This window comes from Corythoichthys intestinalis, chromosome 20, assembly GCF_030265065.1.
Source record: "Corythoichthys intestinalis isolate RoL2023-P3 chromosome 20, ASM3026506v1, whole genome shotgun sequence".
NCBI lineage: Eukaryota > Metazoa > Chordata > Actinopteri > Syngnathiformes > Syngnathidae > Corythoichthys > Corythoichthys intestinalis.
In genome coordinates this window covers 13,429,327-13,450,831 of record NC_080414.1, presented here as the reverse complement: position 1 = coordinate 13,450,831, position 21,505 = coordinate 13,429,327, and the positions used below count along the sequence as shown (strand labels likewise).

The 21,505-nt window shown below is 38.4% G+C and overlaps 1 protein-coding gene across 1 annotated transcript in view; it reads left to right on the top strand.

Annotated features, from left to right (window-relative positions):
* Positions 1 to 17,793, top strand: part of tmem108 (transmembrane protein 108) — a 45,775-nt gene extending 27,982 nt beyond the window's left edge. Inside the window, exons 2-5 of the mRNA XM_057824396.1 lie at positions 5,187 to 5,270; positions 10,177 to 10,767; positions 12,692 to 12,843; positions 16,570 to 17,793. Of these exons, the coding sequence (XP_057680379.1) occupies positions 5,231 to 5,270; positions 10,177 to 10,767; positions 12,692 to 12,843; positions 16,570 to 16,686 (900 nt within the window). The 5' untranslated portion in view covers positions 5,187 to 5,230 and the 3' untranslated portion in view covers positions 16,687 to 17,793. The remainder of the gene's footprint in view (positions 1 to 5,186; positions 5,271 to 10,176; positions 10,768 to 12,691; positions 12,844 to 16,569) is intronic.
* Positions 17,794 to 21,505: the final 3,712 nt, after the last annotated feature.

Below are 21,505 nucleotides of genomic sequence, written 5' to 3'. Positions count from 1 at the left end.
ACAAAGCACTTAATGGCCTTGGACCAAAATACATGCTTGATTTGTTAGATTCCTATGAGACATCTAGACCCCTAAGGTCGTCTGGAACCGGTCTCCTACATGTTCCAAGAACAAGAACCATGCAGGGTGAGGCAGCATTTAGATATTATGCTCCTTACCTCTGGAACAAGTTACCTGAACGTCTGAAGTATGCTCAAACTGTTAGCTCCTTTAAATCAGGGCTAAAAACGCTTTTGTTTAGCACTGCATATCCATAACTGTCTATATATCTCATCTACTTGCTTTCTATTCCTCTTGTGCTTATCTCCATTGCTGATTTCAATTATTATTATTAGTAGTAGTTTTTGTTTTATTTTTATTTATTTATTTTTATTCTATTTGTGATTAAATGCGATTGTTATGTATAATTGTATTTCCTATTTTGATTGTCCTGGTTTTTACATTGTATTGATTTAAATGTGATTTTTATGATCTTCATGTGATGTAAAGCACTTTGAATTGCCTTGTGTTGAATTGTGCTATATAAATAAATGTGCCTTACCTTGCCGATGGGGTTGAGATCTGGAGACTGGCTCGGCCACTCCAGGACCTTGAAATGCTTCTTATGAAGCTACTCCTTTGTTGCCTTTGCTGTGTGTTTGGGATCATTGTCATGCTGAAAAACCCGGCCACGTCTCATCTTCAATGCCCTTTCTGACGGAAGGAGATTTTCACCCAAAATCTCTCGATACATGGCCCCATTCATTCTTTCCTTTACACAGATCAGTCATCCTGGTCCCTTTGCAGAAAAACAGCCCCAAAACATGATGTTTCCACCTTCATGCTTCACAGTGGGTATGGTGTTCTTCGGATGCAATTCAGTATTCTTTCTCCTCCAAACACGAAAACCTGTGTTTCTACCAAAAAGTTCTATTTTGGTTTCATCTGACCATAACACATTCTCCCAGTCCTCTTCTGGCTAATCCAAATGTTCTCTAGCGAACCGCAGACGGGCCTGGACGTGAACTTTCTTCAGCAGGGGGACACGTCTGGCAGTGCAGGATTTGAGTCCCTGGCCGCGCATTGTGTTACTGATAGTAGCCTTTGTTACTCTGGTCCCAGCTCTCTGTAGGTCATTCACTAGGTCCCCCCGTGTTGTTCTGGGATTTTTGCTCACCGTTCTTGTTATCATTTTGACGCCACGAGTTGAGATCTTGCATGGAGCCTCAGATTGAGGGACATTATCAGTTGTCTTGTATGTCTTCAATTTTCTAATAATTGCTCCCAAAGTTGATTTTTTTACACCAAGCGTTTTACCTATTGCAGATTCAATCTTCCCAGCCTGGTGCAGGTATGCAATTTTGTCTCTGGTGTCCTTCAACAGTTCTTTGGTCTTGGCCATAGTGGAGTTTGGAGTGTGACTGACTGAGGGTTGTGGACAGGTGTCTTTTATACCGATAATGAGTTAAAACAGGTGCCATTAATACAGTGGCGCCTCGTTAGACCTCGTTAGAAGACGTTAGACCTCTTTGACAGCCAGAAATCTTTCTTGTTTGTAGGTGACCAAATACTTATTTTCTACTCTAATTTGGAAATAAATTCTTTAAAAATCAAACAATGTGATTTTCTGTTTTTTTTTTTTTTTTCACATTTAGTCTCTCATGGTTGAGGTTTACCCATGTTGACAATTACAGGCCTCTCTAATATTTTCAAGTGGGAGAACTTGCACAATTGGTGGTTGACTAAATACTTATTTGCCCCAATGTATTGGCACCCCTGCAATTCTGTCAGATAATGCTCCATTTTGCCCAGAAAATGAATGCAATTACAAATGTTTTGGTGGTAATATCTTCATTTATTTTGCTTGCAAAAAAAAAAAAAAAACACAAAAGAAAGAAAGAAAAATACATCATTTTACGCAAAACTTCAAAACTGGGCCGGACAAAAGTATTGGCACCTGTTGGAGGCAGTCTTTCAGGTCCTCCGCGTGTTCATTTTCAATTCAGGTGAGACAGCTGGACTGGATTGTTAAATAAAGACTGGAAACAAAAGATCAATCCTGCACAGTTTTAATTTCAGAAATTTCTGGGTGCATTCAATGACAGAACAAAAGTTGTGTAGAGATATGCACACTGAACAGAGAGCTCGGTGTTGCTTATATGCTGTACAGATAAGGAGGTGTGTCTGTTTGGTGATTAATTCATCTTGCAAAATAGGTCATGAGCATTGCTGGTTGGCAGTTAAAAGTCCATGATTATTGTTGGCAGTTAAAAGTCCATGATTATCTGAGGCAAAACTGTCAGCGGTTTTTTTGTGAAAAACAACTCTATTTATGGACATGACGTCATTAGGCGAGATGTATACTGACTTCACACCCTCAGTCTAATACTTGGTAACACAACCTTTAGACAAAATAACTGTGAACAACCGCTTCCGGTATCCATCAATGAGTTTCTTACAATGCTCTGCTGGAATTTTAGACCATTCTTCTTTGGCCAACTGCTCCAGGTATCAGAGATTTGAAGGGTGCCTTTTCCAAACTGCCATTTTCAGATCTCTCCACTAGTGCTCTATGGGATTCAGGTCTAGACTCATTGCTGGCCACTTGACAAGTCTCCAGTGCTTTCTCTCAAACTATTTTCTCGTGCTTTTTGAAGTGTGTTTTGGGTCATTGTCCTGCTGGAAGACCCATGACTGCTGAGGAAGACCCAGCTTTCTCACACTGGGCCCTACATTGTGCAATAACATTTGTTGGAAGTCTTCAGACTTCATAATGCCATGCGCACGATCAAGCAGTCCAGTGCCAGAGGCAGCAAAGCAACCCCAAAACATCAGGGAACCTCCGCCATGTTTGACTGTGGGGACCATGTTCTTTTCTTTGAAGGACCTGTTTTTTCCCCCTGCAAACTCTATGTTGACTTTTGTCTCATCTGACCAGAGAACATTCTTCCCCCAAATTTTGGGCTTCCTCAGGTAAGTTTTGGCAAACTCCAGCCTGGCTTTTTTTTGTCTCTGGGTCAGAAGTGGGGTCTTCCTGGGTATACTACCATAAAGTCCCTTTTCATTCAGACGCCGACGGATAGTACGGGTCGACACTGTTGTACCCTCGGAGTGCAAGACAGCTTGAACTTGTTTGGTTGTTAGTCGATGTTCTTTATCCACCATCCGCACAATCTTTCGTTGAAATCTCTCGTCAATTTTTCCTTTCCGTCCAAATTTAGGGAGGTTAGCCACAGTGCCATGGGCTTTACACTTATTGATGACACTGTGCACGGTAGACATATGAACATTCAGGTCTTTGGAGATGGACTTGTAGCCTTGAGATTCCTCACAATTTTGCTTCTCAAGTCCTCAAACAGTTCTTTGGTCTTCTTTCTTTTCTCCATGCTCAATGTGGTACACACAAGTACATAGGACAGAGGTTGAGTCAACTTAAATCCATTTGGACTAGCTGCAAGCGTGATTTAGTTATTGCCGCTAGAGATGTCCATCCCGATCGATCGGGTCCGATCATGTCATTTTCAAAGTATCGGAATCGGCAAAAAAATATCGGACATGTCTTTTTCAATATGTATTTTTTTAATTAAATCGTTTTCTATTTGTATTTAACGTTGCAGACAAAATGTCTTACACTCATCCAAAGTCTTTAGTTATGGCTTAAAGTGGGGCTGTCAAATTTATCGCGTCAACGGCGGTAATAACATTAAAATATTTGACGCAAGTAACGCATGCGCTGCACTACCCACTCACGCAATGTCGCGTTCAATCTATAATGGCGCTGTATTACGTATTCATAGAACTAAAATGCAACGTAAAATGAGTAGAGTGAATTTTGGCAGCCTTTGGAGCCTTTTTTAAATTGGCTAAAGCCTTACAATCCCTCTCCCTACGTATAGAAATATCGTGGGAAGCAATGTGGGGAAGAAAGGTAGTAATTGATCTTTTTCTTAACACCCAATGTTATTTCCCAACGCAGAGAAAATATATCAATTGGTACCACTACGCACAGTCATGGTTGCACTTCCCATCATGCATTTGGGCAGAACAGTTAAATAGCTACAGTATCATTTACTGAAAGCTCAACAAATACACTAGATGGCAATAGTTAGTCACAATATACAAAGTCACATTTATCCTTTAAGAATTACAAGTCTTTCTATCCGTGGATCCCTCACACAGAAAGAATGTTAATAATGTAAATGCCATCTTGAGGATTTATTGTCATAATAAACAAATACAGTATTTATGTACTGTATGTTGAATGTATATATTTGTCTGAGTTGTATTCATTTTTTTCTAAATGCATTGCCAAAATGTATATGATCGGGGAAAATTATCGGGAATGATTGGAATTGGGAGCGGAAAAAAAAAAAAGCAATCGGATCGGGAAATATCGGGATCGGCAGATACTCAAACTAAAACGATCGGGATCGGATCGGGAGCAAAAAAACATGATTGGAACAACCCTAATTGCCGCCACCTGTTGTGTGCCACAGGCAAGTAACAGGTGCTGTTAATTACACAAATTAGAGAAGCATCACATGTTTTTCAAAGGGTGCCAATACTTTTGTCCGGCCCATTTTTGGAGTTTTGTGTAAAATGATAATCATTCCATTTTTTCCCCGTTGTCTTTTGTGTTTTTTCATTGCAAGCAAAATAAATGAAGACATTACTACTAAAACATTTGTAATTGCAATCATTTTCTGGGAGAATTTGAGCATTATCTGACAGAATTGCAGGGGTGCCAATACTTTTGGCCAGCAGTGTACTCTATGTGCCGTGTACCTGAGAGGGGAATCGAACTCGGGTCACCTCCTCTTAAAGCATTAAAACATTTGGTTTGTGTGAGGTCACTTTGTGTGTGTTGCATCCAAAGCCACTTTCCCCATCCACAAACAATCACTCATGCTGTCCACTGCGACAACCCGTGTGCGTCGCCAGCGATGAATCAGCGCATACCCAGAGGAGTCCCCGACCCGGTTACTTTTCGCCCGACAGCTTGTCGTCCTTCGCCGACACCAAAAAGCAATCTCGTCCATCGGCCGTATAGACAAAAAGTATTGGCACGTGCGTCTTCATCAATGAAGCGATATAATATAGGGGCACTTTTTGACAAGGTTGTGCAAGTGGCATCAACGTGAGAGTGCTGTTGATACCCGAGCACCTTCATTTGACCCCCCCACGTGTGTGCTTTTTTTCCACCTTAGAGAACCATGAGCACTGTGGAGGAGGACCCGGATCACATGATACCATGAAGACAAGCCTGCAGGTCCTGCGCTGCCAACTGCTGAGTGAGTGCACCCCAGGGGGGCGCCACACACACACACACACACAAAAAATCATCACTCTCCATTTGTGTGCATACTGTAGCAGTGAATAGAATGGATTCATTGGCAGCTTTTCAGGTTTAAGTGAATATTTGACTTGTATTGCCGTCAACGGCATTCAAAATTTTACGTTGTTATGTTCTTTATGAATTTCTCAAACAGTGCTAAACTAAATCATAGACTTCATAATGGTATTGACAGGTCAGATCGGTCATGCACTGCACCTCGCCTTAAAGTAGGGGGCCGCCCACATCAATAGGAGCTATTCACTAACGCGCGCAGTGATCTAACGCCGGATTTCTGTTGAAAAAGTACGAAAGCAGTACCGCATACAAACAAGAAGGATGGTCTCCGAAGTGATTTGCTCGAGGATTCAAGGTAATTACTGTATTTTTCGTACCTTGCATGTATTTTGAAACGTCCCAAAAATCAATGGTAGAACTTCCTGCCACTTCTGCATTGGCATCATAGTTCGCAATATTTACGTAAAGTAAATGCTAACTGCACATATTTTTTGCTTTTAACCAAGAATCGAGACTGTTTTATGTTCGTATCTATAAAGAATTCGGGGATTTAAGCATTTATTCACAAGAATTTTTACCGGAAAAGCTCTGTTTACCTATGGTGGCCGCTAGCTACATTCACTATTAAACTAGCATTGTACTTCGACATATTTAGGTCAAATAAATGCTAAATGCACTTTTTTTTTTTGCTTTTAACTAAGAATCAAGACTGTTTTAAGTCCATATGTATAAAGAATTTAGGGATGTAAGCATTTATTCATAATAATTTTTACCGGAAAAGCTCTGTTTGCATAAGGCAGCCACTAGCTACATTCACTAACAGACTAGCATTGTAGTTCGATATATTTACATAAAATAAATGCTAACGGCAGGGTTTTTTTCTTTTTTTTGCTTTTAACTAAGAATCGAGACTGTTTTAAGTCCATATCTATAAAGAATTTGGGGATATAAGCATTTGTTCACAATAATTTTCACCAGAAAAGCTGTTTTCGTAAGGCGGCTGCTAGCTAGGTGCATTTACTATTAGACTAGCATTGTACTTCGACATATTTACATAGAATAAATGCTAACTGCAGTTTTTTTGTTTGTTTTGCTTTTAACTAAAAATCAAGACTGTTTTAAGTCCATATCTATAAAGAATGTAGGGATTTAAGCATTTATTCACAATAATTTTCACCAGAAAAGCTGTTTTCATAAGGCGGCCGCTAGCTAGGTACATTCACTATTAGACTAGCATTGTACTTCGACATATTTACATAGAATAAATGCTAACTGCACTTTTTTTTTTTGTTTTTTTTTTTGCTTTTAACCAAGACTCGAGATTGTTTTACGTCCATATCGATAAAAAATTTGGGGATTTAAGCATTTATTCACAAGAATTTTCACCGGAAAAGCACTGTTTACATCAGGCGGCAGCTAGCTACATTCAATATTAGACTAGCGGTACTTCGACATATTTACGTAAAATAAATGCTAACTGCACAGTTTTTTTTTTCTTTTAACTAAGAATCAAGACTGTTTTCCGTCCATATCTATAAAGAATTCAGGGATTTTAGCATTTATTCATAGGAACCTTCACCGGAAAAGCTCTGTTTACATAAGGCGGCCGCTAGCTACATTCACTAACAGACTGGTATTGTACTTTGACATATTTACAGAAAATAAATGCTAAATGCACTTTTTTTTTTTTTTTTGTTGCTTTTATCCAAGAATCAAGACGGTTTTACTTTATTCACAAGACTTTTCACCAGAAAAGCTCTGTTTACATAAGGCGGCCGCTAGCTACATTCACTAACAGACTAGCATTGTACTTACACATATTTATGTAAAATAAATGCTAACTGCCCGTTTTTTTCTTTGCTTTTAACCATGAATCGAGACGGTTTTACATCCATATCAATAAAGAATTCGGGAATTTAAGCAGTTATTCACAAGAATTTTCACCGGAAAAGCTCAGTTTACATAAGGCGGCCGCTAGCTACATTCACTAATTAGACTAGCATTGTACTTCGACATAAAATAACGCTAACTGCACTTTTTTTTTTTATGCTTTTAACTAAGAATCTAGACTTTTACATCCATATCTAGAAAGAATTCAGGGATTTAAGCATTTATTCACAAGAATTTTCAACAAAAAAAGCTCTTTGTGTATGATTCCACTCGGTCAGCTTCGGCCTTGCTAACAATGCAGGCCCCCTATTTATCGGCCCTGAGCGCCGTGTCCCTTCAATACATTATGGAGTTTGACTAAATCGAATGAAAATAAAATGCCCCCCGAAAAAAACTTTCAAAAACCATAACCATAACTTCAGTTTGAAACCCTACTTTGAAACCATAACCCTAATTTGAAACCATCACCAAGTTTGAAGCCCTATTTTTTTAAGCCATTTCAGTTGGAAAGAATCATTTTTAAATCTCGACAGCTGGACGCCACAAAATTAAAAAACAGACGTCATCCTCCGCCTTCAAATATTCTTCGCCGGCCTTTAATAGCCCAATTTCAGTGGTCTTTCCGAAATCTGGAGCATTTCCTGTTTAGCTTCCTGGTAGCTGTTGCAAAACCATCAGAACAGTAAACAACCTATATGAAAGTGCTTTTTTGTTCAAAGCTGCCCGGCGACAATTAGCAGGGCGTTCAAACAGGAAGTGTTTATCTTTATCTGCGCGCTAGCATCTGTGGAGTCGTCGCCCAGGCGGGACTGTCCACAGGATGGGGGCCGTCACAGACACGAGGAACAACGTTTCGGAGCCATTGACGAAGATAGATGTCCAATTTTGTGGCATCTAGTTGTTCTTCTGATGTGAATTGAAATGAGTATCACTAGTGGACGTCCAATCTATTTGACGTGGGAGGGTGGCAGCGAATGAACGTGCGTTCATTCGCTGCCAACCTTCCCACTTCAAGTGCTGTCAATGGCAGACGAGTTTGTATTTTTAAAAACTATCATTTGAACTGAGAATATATATATATATATATATATATATATATATATATATATATTTTTTTTTTTTTTTAAATAAAATACAGTACTAGACTGTATACTTTTTAAATATAAAAAAAAAAAAAAAACATGTGAAATGATTTTTTTCCCTCATTTTTAGATGTCAAATTTTATTTTCAAATATCTGTTTCTTTAAACCTTCCAGAGACAGCGATAACCAAAAATGGTATTTGCCATGGTGCAAATTTGATTTTGCCATTTTGTGGCAAAATGGATTTTGCCTTGTGGCAAAATGGATTTTGCAATGTGGCTTTTTTTTGCCATGTGGCAAAATTGATTTTGCCATGTGGCTTTTTTTTTCCATGTGGCGTTGTTTTTGCATTGTGGCAAAATTGATTTTGCCATGTGGCATTTTTTTGCCATGTGGCAAAATGGATTTCGCCATGTGGCAAAATGCATTTCGCCATGAGGCAAAATGCATTTCGCCATGTGGATTTTTTTTTTTTTGATTGATTTTGCCGTGTGGCTATTTTTTGCCCTGTGGCAAAATTGATTTTGCCATGTGGCTTTTCTTTACCATGTGGCGTTGTTTTTGCCTTGTGGCAAAATGGATTTTGCCATGTGGTTTTTTTTTGCCATCTGGCAAAATTGATATTGCCATGTGACAAAATTGATTTTGCCATGTGGCAAAATGTATTTTGACATGTGGCATTATTTTTTGGCATGTGCTAAAATGGATTTTAGTTTGTGGCATATTTTGGGTGGTATGTGGCATTTTTTCAATATATTTTAAATGGCAGAAAAACATGTGTCGTCCAAGCATTCAAAAGCCTATGAATTGAAAATTTGGATGTGCTTAGCCGTCAATGGCATAGCCTGACTTGGGTGCCAGTTGAATGTCAATGCTCTGTAATGGTAAGTGTATGGTCAAAAATCACAGTCACACATGTTTTTCTGCCATTTAAAATTAATGGGAAAATTTGAACATGCATAGCCATCAATGGCATGGACGTGCATGGCCTGCAAAAATGCATATACCAAAAAAAAAAAAAAAAAAAAATGCCACATACCCCCCCAAAAAATGCCACAAACTAAAATCCATTTTGCTACATGGCAAAAAAATGCCACATGGCAAAATCAATTTTGCCAGATGGCAAAAAATGTGGCTTGGCAAAATCAATTTTGCCAAATAGCAAAAAAAATGCCACATGGCAAAATCCATTTTGCCACATGGCAAAAAAATGCCACATGGCAAAATCCATTTTGCAACATGGCAAAAAAAATGCCACATGGCAAAATCCATTTTGCCACATACCAAATACCACTTTTTGTTCTCGGCCCGGCTGCCTTTTTTAATGCATTTTTAGTGATTTTTTAAAAATATCATATTTACTGTATTATATTATTTTGATATTATACATGCGGTTTTATTTTAAAATGGTTTATCTTTACTTTAGATTTTTAACGTCTTGTTTTAGAAAAAAATATTTTTTAATGACATACATTTATTACATTGTTATAAGCTACTTTTTATAATTATACAGTTTATATACACATGAATATACTGTATATATTTTTTTCCTGATCTATTTGATCAATGGCAGCTAATGAATATCTTACTAGTGAGAACAAAGAGCATTTTTTGTCATCTTGACCGTCTTAAAGTGACCTTGCAGCCGCAGAGAGAAAGAAATCCAATAACTGATAAATATGATAATACCCGTCTTAGGTTGTCACGTCACACGAAAGCCAAGCGGACGTCTTCATGCCTGCAAAAAGGTTAAGTGGAGGTTCACATTTGTCATCTAATAATGACACCACAATCCATATGGATGGAAGGAAAAAAATTGCTTCTGATGGAAAATATTGACGTACTGTAATAATAATACGAACAATTGTGTCCAGGTGTTTTGGCGTTCCTTGCGTTGCCAGCGGAGCTGGCGTCCGCAGCGTACCAGGACTCTGTCACTATGGCGACCGCCATTCCGGAAGGCTCCAGCAGCGGCGAGTGGTCGCCCAAAGTTAGCACGGCGCCCGTCGTTTTAGTGACCGCCAGAGCCTCCGACCTCGTGGACACGCGCGGGCCCCTCAGGGACGCTTCGGCCCGGCGTGACGACGTGACCGCTTCCACTGCGGACGTCGATTCGGGGAACCAAACTTCTGCCGTGGCCGGCTTTCGTCCGACCGAAGGCAGCGGGACCGCCGGCAACGGGACCGCGGAGGTGGCGACGCTCCCCTCCCCCAGCCCCGACACCACAAGCGGCGACCGCCAGGGGGTGCGGTCGACGAGCGCGTCGGGCAACCCGGACCGCCGCGCGTCCGCTCGGGAGACAGTGCGAACGAACGGCAGTTCCGGCTTCCCCGCCACCACGCGGGACCCCCGGGGGGTCGACAACAGCTCGGAAGCTTCGCCGTCATCCCGCGTGGTCGTTTGCTTGAGTCGCGTGGACATCGTGTGGATGGTGCTGGCCATCAGCGTGCCCGTCTCCACCTGCTGTGAGTTCAAATACGCGTCACTTTTTGACAGAGGATGGTCAAAAAAATGCCTGTTTTTGAGATTCATCATACACTAGGAAGACATTTCTGCCCTCTTGTGGCGTCTCTTAGTAATGAAAATTTACCATTTAGCAGTGGTGGAATGTAACAAAGTAAAAGTACTTCGTTACTGTACTTAGTACATTTTTTGTGTATCGGTACAAATATGAAGTTGTAACTTTTACTTTTGATTCACAATATTTTACAACACGTGTCTTTACTTTTTACTTGATTACTTTTCAAATTGTCACCTGCGTTTACTTTTGGTTTTTTTTGTCTCATTGTGAATTGATAGTTTCATTTAGTTAGTTTCACTCCGGCGCAATGGATAAGCCCCGTGCAACTACAGGGTTACGAACAACTTCCGTTCATATGCTGGCGACATAATCCGAATTTTCGTGTGAGTCGGAATTAACCCTTTGAAAGTTAAAAATCAATATCCAAAAAGTTCAAAAGTATTGTATTTTGTTCAGTGGTGGAGGATACACTGACCTCTGGTGGCAGCATTGGGTCTGGCTGGACTGTCATCTTTTATGACTGAGGAGCAGACTAGTATGACATAGATATACGACATCTGCGCTCTGGTTTGGCTCACATTAGGCTGTAAGTTGTTTCAGCTAATATGTTTGCGTATTCATTTGTAATTAAGTTTAGAGCGCAGGTTGGGGAGTTACGTCTGAGCGATTTGGTATGAGATTTGTAAATACATTAGCATTTAAGCTAGTGGACTTTTGTGAGGCAAATTAGGCTAATTTAATCTACTAAATTTACATATTGATTAGACTAGATGGACGTTTGAACACCAATCGTTTTGTATCTAGTGTAATATTTATGTCGTTTCGAACATAAGTGTACATATGTTTGTAACAGCTTTACTAATTGTCAAAAGTGAAGGAAGTGAAAAGCTTCAAAAAGCATGATTGCTTTGCTGTCTGTCTAGCTGAAAAACTTCAGGTTTTGTGAGGACAGAACAAGTCTTGTTAATAAAGTAAAGTAAAAATATACTGTGAGCTACAATTAGGTACTGTTTGTGCGACTAAAAACAAAAAAACACTGGAGAAAAAATGGCAGACGAGACTCGTCATAAAGTCAAAATCACATAAGTCAAGTACGTTGTAACCCTGGGACTCCCTGTGTACCGTAATTGAGCACTACAGGCAGTAACATAAGTATAAGCAATATTAGGCAGGTGAACAAGATATTGGTTCAAACACATATTCCCACAAAAAACTGCTAAATATACCTGTAAATTAAATTACGACTTCATTTAAAAAATAAACATTAGCTCAAACAAAAATTTAGCTTATGTTGGTCTTAACCGGGAGCAGCTGGATTCAGCCATCTGAAATGAGTTATGTCAGTCACTTTTCCCACTAGAGGGCAGTGTATCCACCCAAATCAATAAAACTAAATGCAAACACTTTCAAAACAAACCATTACAACGCCACTTTAAATGAACGAATACTCGTAGCAGCAAAATTTAATTCGAATCTTTTTTTCCTCATCGAATTACTTCGAGTTAATCGATTAATCGTTGCAGCACTACAGTGGTTGTTGATGAATTTTAAACACAACTGTATCTGTCATTGGCTGATGTAGCCGTCATTTGAATTAACGAACAACGTCATCGGTATTGACGGATATATGTTATATGTCGGCATTGATGATATAGGCATCAATAGAATTGACTGATATAGCCGTCATTGGAATTGACGGTAATCAACAAACCCAAGCCCCGTATATCCATCATTTAGAATATTGACTAACCCTATGTGAACTTGCCTTGGCAAAAATCAAACCCAGAACCTCCCCTTGCAAGCCACCCGAGTTCATCACTGCGCTACCGCAACGCATTTCCGCTCTAACGGCATTTTTGTTTGGGCAGCCGTGCTGCTGACGGTGTGCTGCATGCGGCGCAGGAAGAAGTCGTCCAGCCAGGAGAACAACCTGAGCTACTGGAACAACGCCATCACCATGGACTACTTCAGCCGACACGCCGTCGAGCTGCCGCGAGAGATTCACACGCTGGAGAGCGAGGTACGCGCGCCCCCGCGCCGATCGATGGCGGTCAGCCTCGGGGATTTCATCCGCGTCGATATCGGCGCGTGTCAACGAGGATTTTTCCGTACAGTGGCTGCCAAAGTCAAGGCGTGCCTCCGAGGTTTCTAATTCTAACTCCCTAACTACCATTGACGGTAATAATTGTCGAAATTTTTGGAAATGGGAGGGCTGGCAGGGAACGATCATTTTTTAAAATTTTAAATAATTCAGTTCATAAAAAATCTTCATAAATTGGACTTTTGAAAAGAAAAAAATAAGAAATGTTCCCTGCTTCAAATGGATTTTGGGGGAAAACTTAAAAAAATAATAATAATACAGTGATCCCTTAATTATCGCTGTTAATGGGGACCAGAAACGTAACGTACATTTTAAAAATATAGTTTTCGTACATATAATTTCAAGAGCTGTATATAAATCCCTATAAATTAATATGTTATCATTAGAACATCAAGGAGTGGTTTCAAACGTAAATAAAATAAATAATATAAATAACAATGTAACTTATAATAATACGTACTGCACATTTATTCTCTCATGCTCTTATATGATACGTGTGAGTGTGTGTGTGTTTGTGTGTAAGAGTATATACATACTGGGACGTCTGTACCCGTCAATGGTAATGAAGGAGTGGTGTCTTCTACCTCTATATTGCAGGAACTCAAAAATCTTTTTTTTTTTTTTTTTGCTGTTAAAATGATGCAGCGAGGCTCCATTCAACCTGTTTTGCCGTGTGTTAGCACGCCCTCTTCTGGTTACAACCACACATAGCTATATATAAAGCTTTTAAAGTGCATGAATGATGCTTTTTACAAAAACGTTAGTGCGGAGGTCCCCAAGTGCTAGGTTAGAAAAAAAAATCATAGCTAATCTGTACCCACAGATTACCAAACTGTGGGTCTATTGATTACAGTTTAGTAATTTCTGTACTGGGGGGGGGACTCAGTAAAAAACGTGCATTTTTTAACTTCCAATCAACTTGATTCGTGAAGGGCAGCGGCAACCCATGTCCAGCTGCTTGCTTGGTCTGGCAACGTTCGGAGTACCCGCCAAATCAGATCGGTCAATACTGGTTCCGGGTCATTGCTAATCTGTGGGTACACATTACTAAATTGTACCCACAGATTACTAAACTGTGGGTACGTATTATTAAATTGTACCCACATCTGAAAATAAATTTAACAGATTTATTTTGAGTAATAAATTAGTACACTTAATCTTAAAAAAGGCTTTGAAATGTCGAAATGTTGTTAATTCAGGAATATACTGTATATTGTTCAAAACATTATTTGAAAGCAATTATTTCTTGATTTAGGTGAAAAAATACCAATTTTTAGATGTATTATTTTAATAAGAACGCATAGTCATATTAAAGTAAACGGAATAATTTGACGCATTAATCTGTTCACTAGTCTTTCACACTCAAAACAAAATGGAGAAAATTATTTGACTAGGTTTAAGAAAAATAATCTGATCAAAACGTTACAAATTTGCAGTGTACAGATTAGCTATGAAATTTTTTTTTTTTTTACCCTGGCACTCGGAGATATTACTTAACTGTGGGTACAGTTTAGAAATCTGTGGGTACAGATGACTAACCTAACCTATGGGTACAGATTACTAAAGTGTGGCTACAGATTAGCTATGAAAAAAGATTTTTTTCCTACCCTAGCACCTGGAGAGATTACTAAACCGTAGCTACATATGACTAAACTTCAGGTACAGATTAGCGATGAAAAATATTTATTTCTACCCTTGGCACCTGGAGAGAGTCCTCAACTATGGCCACAGATTACTAATCTGTGGGTACAGTTTAGTAACAGGTGGGTACAGATTACTAAATTGTGGCTACAGATTAGCTATGAAAAATATATTTTTCTACCCTGGCACCTGGAGAGATTACTAAACTGTAGCTACATATGACTAAGTTTCGGGTACAGATTAGCGGTGAAAAATATTTATTTCTACCCTGGGCACCTGGAGAAATTCCTCAACTGTGGCCACAGATTACTAATCTGTGGGTACAGTTTACTAACATGTGGGTACCGATTACTAAATTGTGGCTACAGATTAGCGCTGAAAATATTTATTTCTACCCTGGGCACCTGGAGAGATTACTAAACTGTGGGTACAGATTACTAACCTGTGAGTACAGTTTAGTAATCTGTGAATACAGATTACTAACCTGTGAGTACAGTTTAGTAATCTGTGAATACAGATTACTAAACTGTAGCCACAGTAGGTACAGATTACTAAACTGTGGCTACAGATTAGCTATGAAAAATATTTTTTTTTCTACCCTGGCACCCGGAGAGATTACTAAACTGTGGCTACAGATTAGTAATCTGCTGGTACAGTTTAGTAATCTGTGGGTCCAAATGACTAAACTGTGGCTACAGAGAGTGTTGTTAATCTTACTGAAAAAAAGTAATTAATTATAGTTACAAATTACTTCTCCCAAAACGTTAGTAACTCAATTACATGAACGTAAGAGTAATCAGTTACTTGGCAAAGTAATTGGTGATAATTACTTTTTTTTTTTTCCCTCAAAAAAAAAAAAAAAAAAACATTGGCCACACTATGTGAAGGTTTTTGGTACAACTGGCCCGAGCCCAATTCATTACCCTAATTTACCCTTTACCCTGAATCAACTGTTAAAAGTTGTTAAAATTGCTCCCATTATTGCATTAGTTCCCTTCTCTCTACTTTCGACATATGAAAGTTTTAAAACTGTTTCATCATTTAAAGATAGATTCAAGTCAAGATTTTGCCGATTTTGAAGTATTTTAGATAAAAAGTTACTTAGGTTCGCTAGGAAGGTTCTCTACAACAGAGCCATCCTAAAAAGTCTACTGCTTTAAGATGGCGGCTGTGTAGTAACGCATTTAGTGCCATGTCTGTCATTTTGCATCTAGTTATATCTATATACAGTACAGGTGATATCTACCATGTCTACCATATCTACCATAACATGCGGGCGTAGTTTGTAGGCTATCGGCTACAACGTGTATTATTGGAGCTACCTAGCATCACGTTTGCTCGGCGTCACAACTTTCTTGCCTCCACTCCTGCTCTGCTCTGTCGTCTCGGTGAATCCGTCTCCCTCTGACTTTTCGACCAATATAGTAACGCATGCCTTTCCGTCCGCAGTAACGGTAACGGCGTTGCCAAGATGAGAAAAGTAATTAATTAGATTACCCACTACTGAAAAAAAATAACGCCGTTATATTGTAACGCCGTTATTAACAACACTGGCTATAGATGAGTTATGGGAAAAAAAATCTACCCTGGCACCTGGCAAGATTAGTGAACTGCAGCTACAGATTACTAAACTGCGCGTACAGATCAGCGATAAAAAGTAGTTACCTGTATTTCTACTAAGGCACCTGGAAAAATTACTAAACTGTGGCTACAGATGACTAAACTGTGGGTAGTTTAGTACCTACATTACTAAACTGTGGGTAGTTTAGTAATCTGTGGGTACAGATTAGTAATGAAAAAGATTTTTTCCACCCTGGCACCCCGAGAAATTATTAAATTGTGGTTACAGATTACTAATCTGTGGGTACAGTTTTGTAATGTTTACCCATAGTTTACTAAACTGTACCCACAGATTAGCTATGAAAAACAAAAATGTCTGCGGGGGGGGCTCCGTAAATCCAGGGTCCTGTAAATGAGGAAAAACTGCATTTTTTGTACGTCCAGGAGCACGACAGCTGCCTCCCCCCGAACGGCGACTACGGCGTGGGCAGCGTGGTTCTAGTTAACCCTTTCTGCCAGGAGACCCTGTTCATCAACAGAGACAAAGCCTCAGCCATCTAGGAACCCTCGGTGCCCCTCGCCCGTCCGCCTCCATTTTCTACCGCTGACTTTCCCCGCAGCGAGAGGTGACGCCAACAAGCACCAGGAGGCGCCCGCCTATTTTTCTGATGTACATTTTCTATACCAAACAAATAAAAACTGTATAACTTGTGATTATTTTTAATGTCTTTCTAAATCTGCTTTTGTTTTCAACTTGAATATACATGATGTATGTATATATGGGTGTGGCTCAATACATTCAAATAGGGTTGGAAAAAGTTTTTCTATTTCAGGAATTCCATTCAAAAAAGGGAAATATTTAAGTAGAAAAATGCATTTTTTGGCGAAATTTGATTCAACTACTGAAATGCATCAACTTTTTCGCAATGTTTGAATTTATTAGGACGCACCCATGTATTGTCTGTTACATATTTTTGAGGGCGGAGTCATCCGAGACGTGAAAGTCACGATGCCCATTTTTGGAATCAAAGTGTGTCACGCGAATTTTCTTTAAATCAGCATTATAATCGTCGACAAATTATTTTTTTCTTGTCACGAATGAATGTTTATAAAGACTACACACATCTGCGAATGACATTCGAGCAAATGTTTTTTTTGTTGTTGCAATATTTGATATTAAAACTGATGCTTAAAAACACAATTTGTCATCAACAACTGCTTTTGTTGAATCGTGCCTCATTCTGTGCGTTTGTCTTATCACGAGTATGTATTTTTTGTGTGTCTTGTCCACTTTGAGATTGCACACGCATTGACTGACATTGACAGTGGTGGACGTCCAATCTATTGACTCTCCTTCAAATGGATCTGACGTCCGTCGCCGTCAATGGCACAAACGTAATCATCCACTGTTTTAAACTGGATTAGATCAATTTGAACAAATTATCAATAACTCTTAAGTGAAAGTTTCTGATGTCAGAGTTTATTCAGTTGTCGTGAATGGCAGCCAACGAGTTAAGACACAATTTTTCATCATGTCTCAAACAAAAACTATAATATTTTGCCATCACAACGACTGCTCTGTTGCCTTGCATTGTCTTCTTTTGTACTGTAGTAAACTATCCTTTTTACTTATTTGACCAATAAAACTTGCTCTACTTTTTTGTTCCACTTGTTGCTGTCCCAGACTGATTCCGCCGACAGAGGTTTCTATTTATCGTTTGGTTGTTTGTTTCGTCGGGATTTGTGTTTACGTCTGGCGACCCGACGCCATCTGCGGGCGGGCTGAGCCGCGCTCACTTCGGTCTGACATGGGAGGGAGGGGGGGGGGGGGGGGGGGGGGCTTGCGTTGTTATAAGCTAATTAGGCGGAACACCACGACCCGTCGGCGACCTCTCACGTCACGTCAAGAGCAAAAAAAATGTTTTTTTTAAAAAATTGGATTGGACGTCCATCGTCGTCAATGGCGACCAGTGAGTCGAGCCCGTGTGCAATTACTGAAATATCCCGCCGGGTTAAATTACAACGTAGGGTTCTGGTTCAGCTCGCTCGGAGACTTTGAAGCTATTAATAGCTCTCGTACCCACTAATCAGAGGCAAATTCGTATCTAGGCATGCTATTTTTTTTTCTTGTAGAAGCCACAAAACCGCTCATTGAGTTTGTCTTGCTGTCCCCAAAAAGTTTCTTGGCACAAAAAAAAAAAAAAAGGATTTTAGATGGTGATGAAAATAGCAGGTAAAAAAAATCAATAGTTTTGCAACTTGAATCTGTTAATAAAATCTATATTTCTATCAATCTTATCCGTCTATCTATCTGTCTATATCTTTGTATCTATATCTAGCAGTATCTATTAAATAGATGAATATTTTTGACTTAGAAAACTGTATTTAATGTAAAAAAAATTCAAATAGAATTTGAACTTTTTAATTAAATTATTTCGCAAAATGATTAATTTTTAAAAAATCAACTAATTGATTTAATAATGATTATAATTAATGATAATTAAATACATAATGAAAATTAAATAATCAATTACGTGTAACTTTTTTTATTATTAAATAACGCGGAAGTTAATTAGAATTAAATCAATGGCCCACTAAAGTATATAAAAAAAATATCTGGAATGCAATTCAAAAACTTTTTACTACTGTATCTAGATGTAAATGATAAAATAAAAATCTTTTACATGTCACCACTTTTTGAACAGTAGTTTCGCTAAATCAAAACTGAATTTTCCACAAAAAAAAAAAAATCTGAAGTAACAAATATCATAAATTGAATTATGCATAATTGCATTACAATCGAGAATGAACTATTATTTTCAATATACATATAAAATATATATATATATATATTATTATTTGAATTTGGGTAAGAATTTGACAGTGGGTTCATAACATAAGACCGTCATTATTATGACATGACACTCAGAGGAAGGTAGAGTAGCCAAAAATATTACTCAATTAAGAGTAGCGTTACTTTAAAATAATATTGCAAAAGTAAAATTATTCATCCAAAAATGTACTCAAGCCCAAGTAAAATAGTATTTGGTGAAAAGAATATTCAAGTTATGAGTAACATTGTGAATGACTGCTTACAATGTCTGATTTTTTTTTTTTTTTTTTTTGTTCTATATGAACTATTATTCCACAGTGATCCCTCATTTTTCGAGGTAAATCGGGACCAGAACCCACCACGATAAGTGAAAAAACACAAAGTAGTCCCCCCCAAAAGATAATTTTTTTTTTTTTTTTTTTGTGTGTGTTCAATGTATATTTTTTTTTCAGATCTAGCATTAGAAAGAGATACATCAGACATGTTTAATTTTGCCGGGATTGGCGATAGGGCAGCGTAGGGTCGGTTGTCAACGGGCTTACACTCACAAGGGATTCACACGATTACTAGGTTCTAGATTACAGCGCTGATTTGTGTACACTCTACCCCTCTTAATCACTTATTTTATTCACTCTCCCACCCCCGTCCCCCTTTTTCCCTAATCAACAGGCCCCCCACACCGTGTCAACCGGAAATACATCTAGCTGACGATAGCACCAACATATTAGTTGTTGGTGTAGACATTCAATGTATATTCTTGTTGTTGTTTGTGTTTCTTTTCTTCTGTTCCCCTGCAACCCCTTCCTGTTTGCTGCTTTGTCATAATAAACAAGATATGTTGAATGATCACAATGGGGGTATGTCATACTGTCAATGTGAAACATTAAAACTGTTCAGACCAACCGGGCTTTTAGACTTCCATTCTCCGTCAAAAAAGACATGTTTAATATAAAAAAGATAATCAAAACATATTTATTTTTATTTTAATAAATGTTTTTTAAGCACTTCAAAGGTAAGAATTATGATAAGTTTTAAACATGTCACTGTCCCACCGAATTATTTTTAAAACAAGAATAATGTCTTTTTTAAATAGTTCATTGAGTGAGTCCACTCAAATCCGCTCAAGCTGCTCACTTCCACACAATGAGTTGCCACAGCAACTGTTTAACAAGTTAAGATGATTGAAACATGCGGCGCATTGATGTTTTGGCTTCCAAAACATTAACATTAATAAGCAACTCCAGTGCACTGCCTGACCAAGAAAAGGAGCAGGAGGGAAAGTGAGACGACGTGATCAGATCGGGACAGCTCATCTGTATTTATTTATTTATTTTTTTTAATGAAAAAATAAACCCGCAATTGACTGAGGGTGCAACGTTTGAAGCACGAAGTAGCTAGTAGTCACTGTACTTTGAAGAAGAAGAAAACTTATAACCTATTACATACACATTACACTAGATTGCATTGCAGTGCTACAGATGTAAATAACAATCAAAATTCATGTTCTGTGGTAATTATTTCTTCAGTTACTGTTCCATTTGTTTCATTAACTGCTAGTTTTTGTATTTGGTAACACTTTATTTGACAGTGGTGCCATAAGACTGTCATTAGACAATAATGATTACGACATGAAACTGTCATGAGCATTAATTAATGCTTATAACAGACGTCATTTAGTGTTATCCGGCAAATTATTTGACTTTTGAATGGATGTAAAAGATCCAAGCTGGACATAAATGGGGTTAGTGACATAATTTGCTGGATGACACCTAATGACATAAGCATTCATTATTGCCTGTCATGTCATAATTATGACAGTCTTATGACAGTCTAATGACGCCGCTGTCAAATGAAATGTTACCTGTTAACCCAAATAAATCAACAAATAAGCCGCAGTGGACCATAAGCCGCATGATTCAAAATGAAGGAAAAAAGTAGCGGCTTATAGTCTGAAAATTACGGTATTGAACTCCGACGAGAGAAAAAAAAATCCAGAAATGAAGCATCATTCGTCAAAAGAGCATGAGTGCCATCTAGTGGAGAAAACATATTTCCTATTATAAAACTAAAAGCAATCTCCGGTTTTCCGTGGTCAATCAAATAAAAAGTGGGAGAGCGGTTAAAATCCAGCGCTCTATGTCAAAGTATGTAAAATCTAGTACTATCTAATATGTAGGAGAAAAAGTAAAACTGTAACGAGTCGACTAGTGTACCCCAAAGTAGCAGAGTAAGAGTAGCGTTTCTTCTTCTCAAATCTACTCAAGTAAAAAGTATGGCTTTGTAGAACTACTCTTAGAAGTACATTTTTCTCAAAAATTACTCAAGTAAATGTAACGGATTAAATGTAACGCGTTACTACCCACCTCTGATGACAGCCATGAGCATTAATTTCTTATAACAGATGTCATTAAGTGTAATCTGGCAAATAATGTCACTGCCTCCATTAATGCCCAGTCCACATCTTTCACATCCATTTAAAAGTGATTCATTAATACTTATGACAGTGTTATATCATAATTATGACAGTCTTATAAACTCACTGCCAAA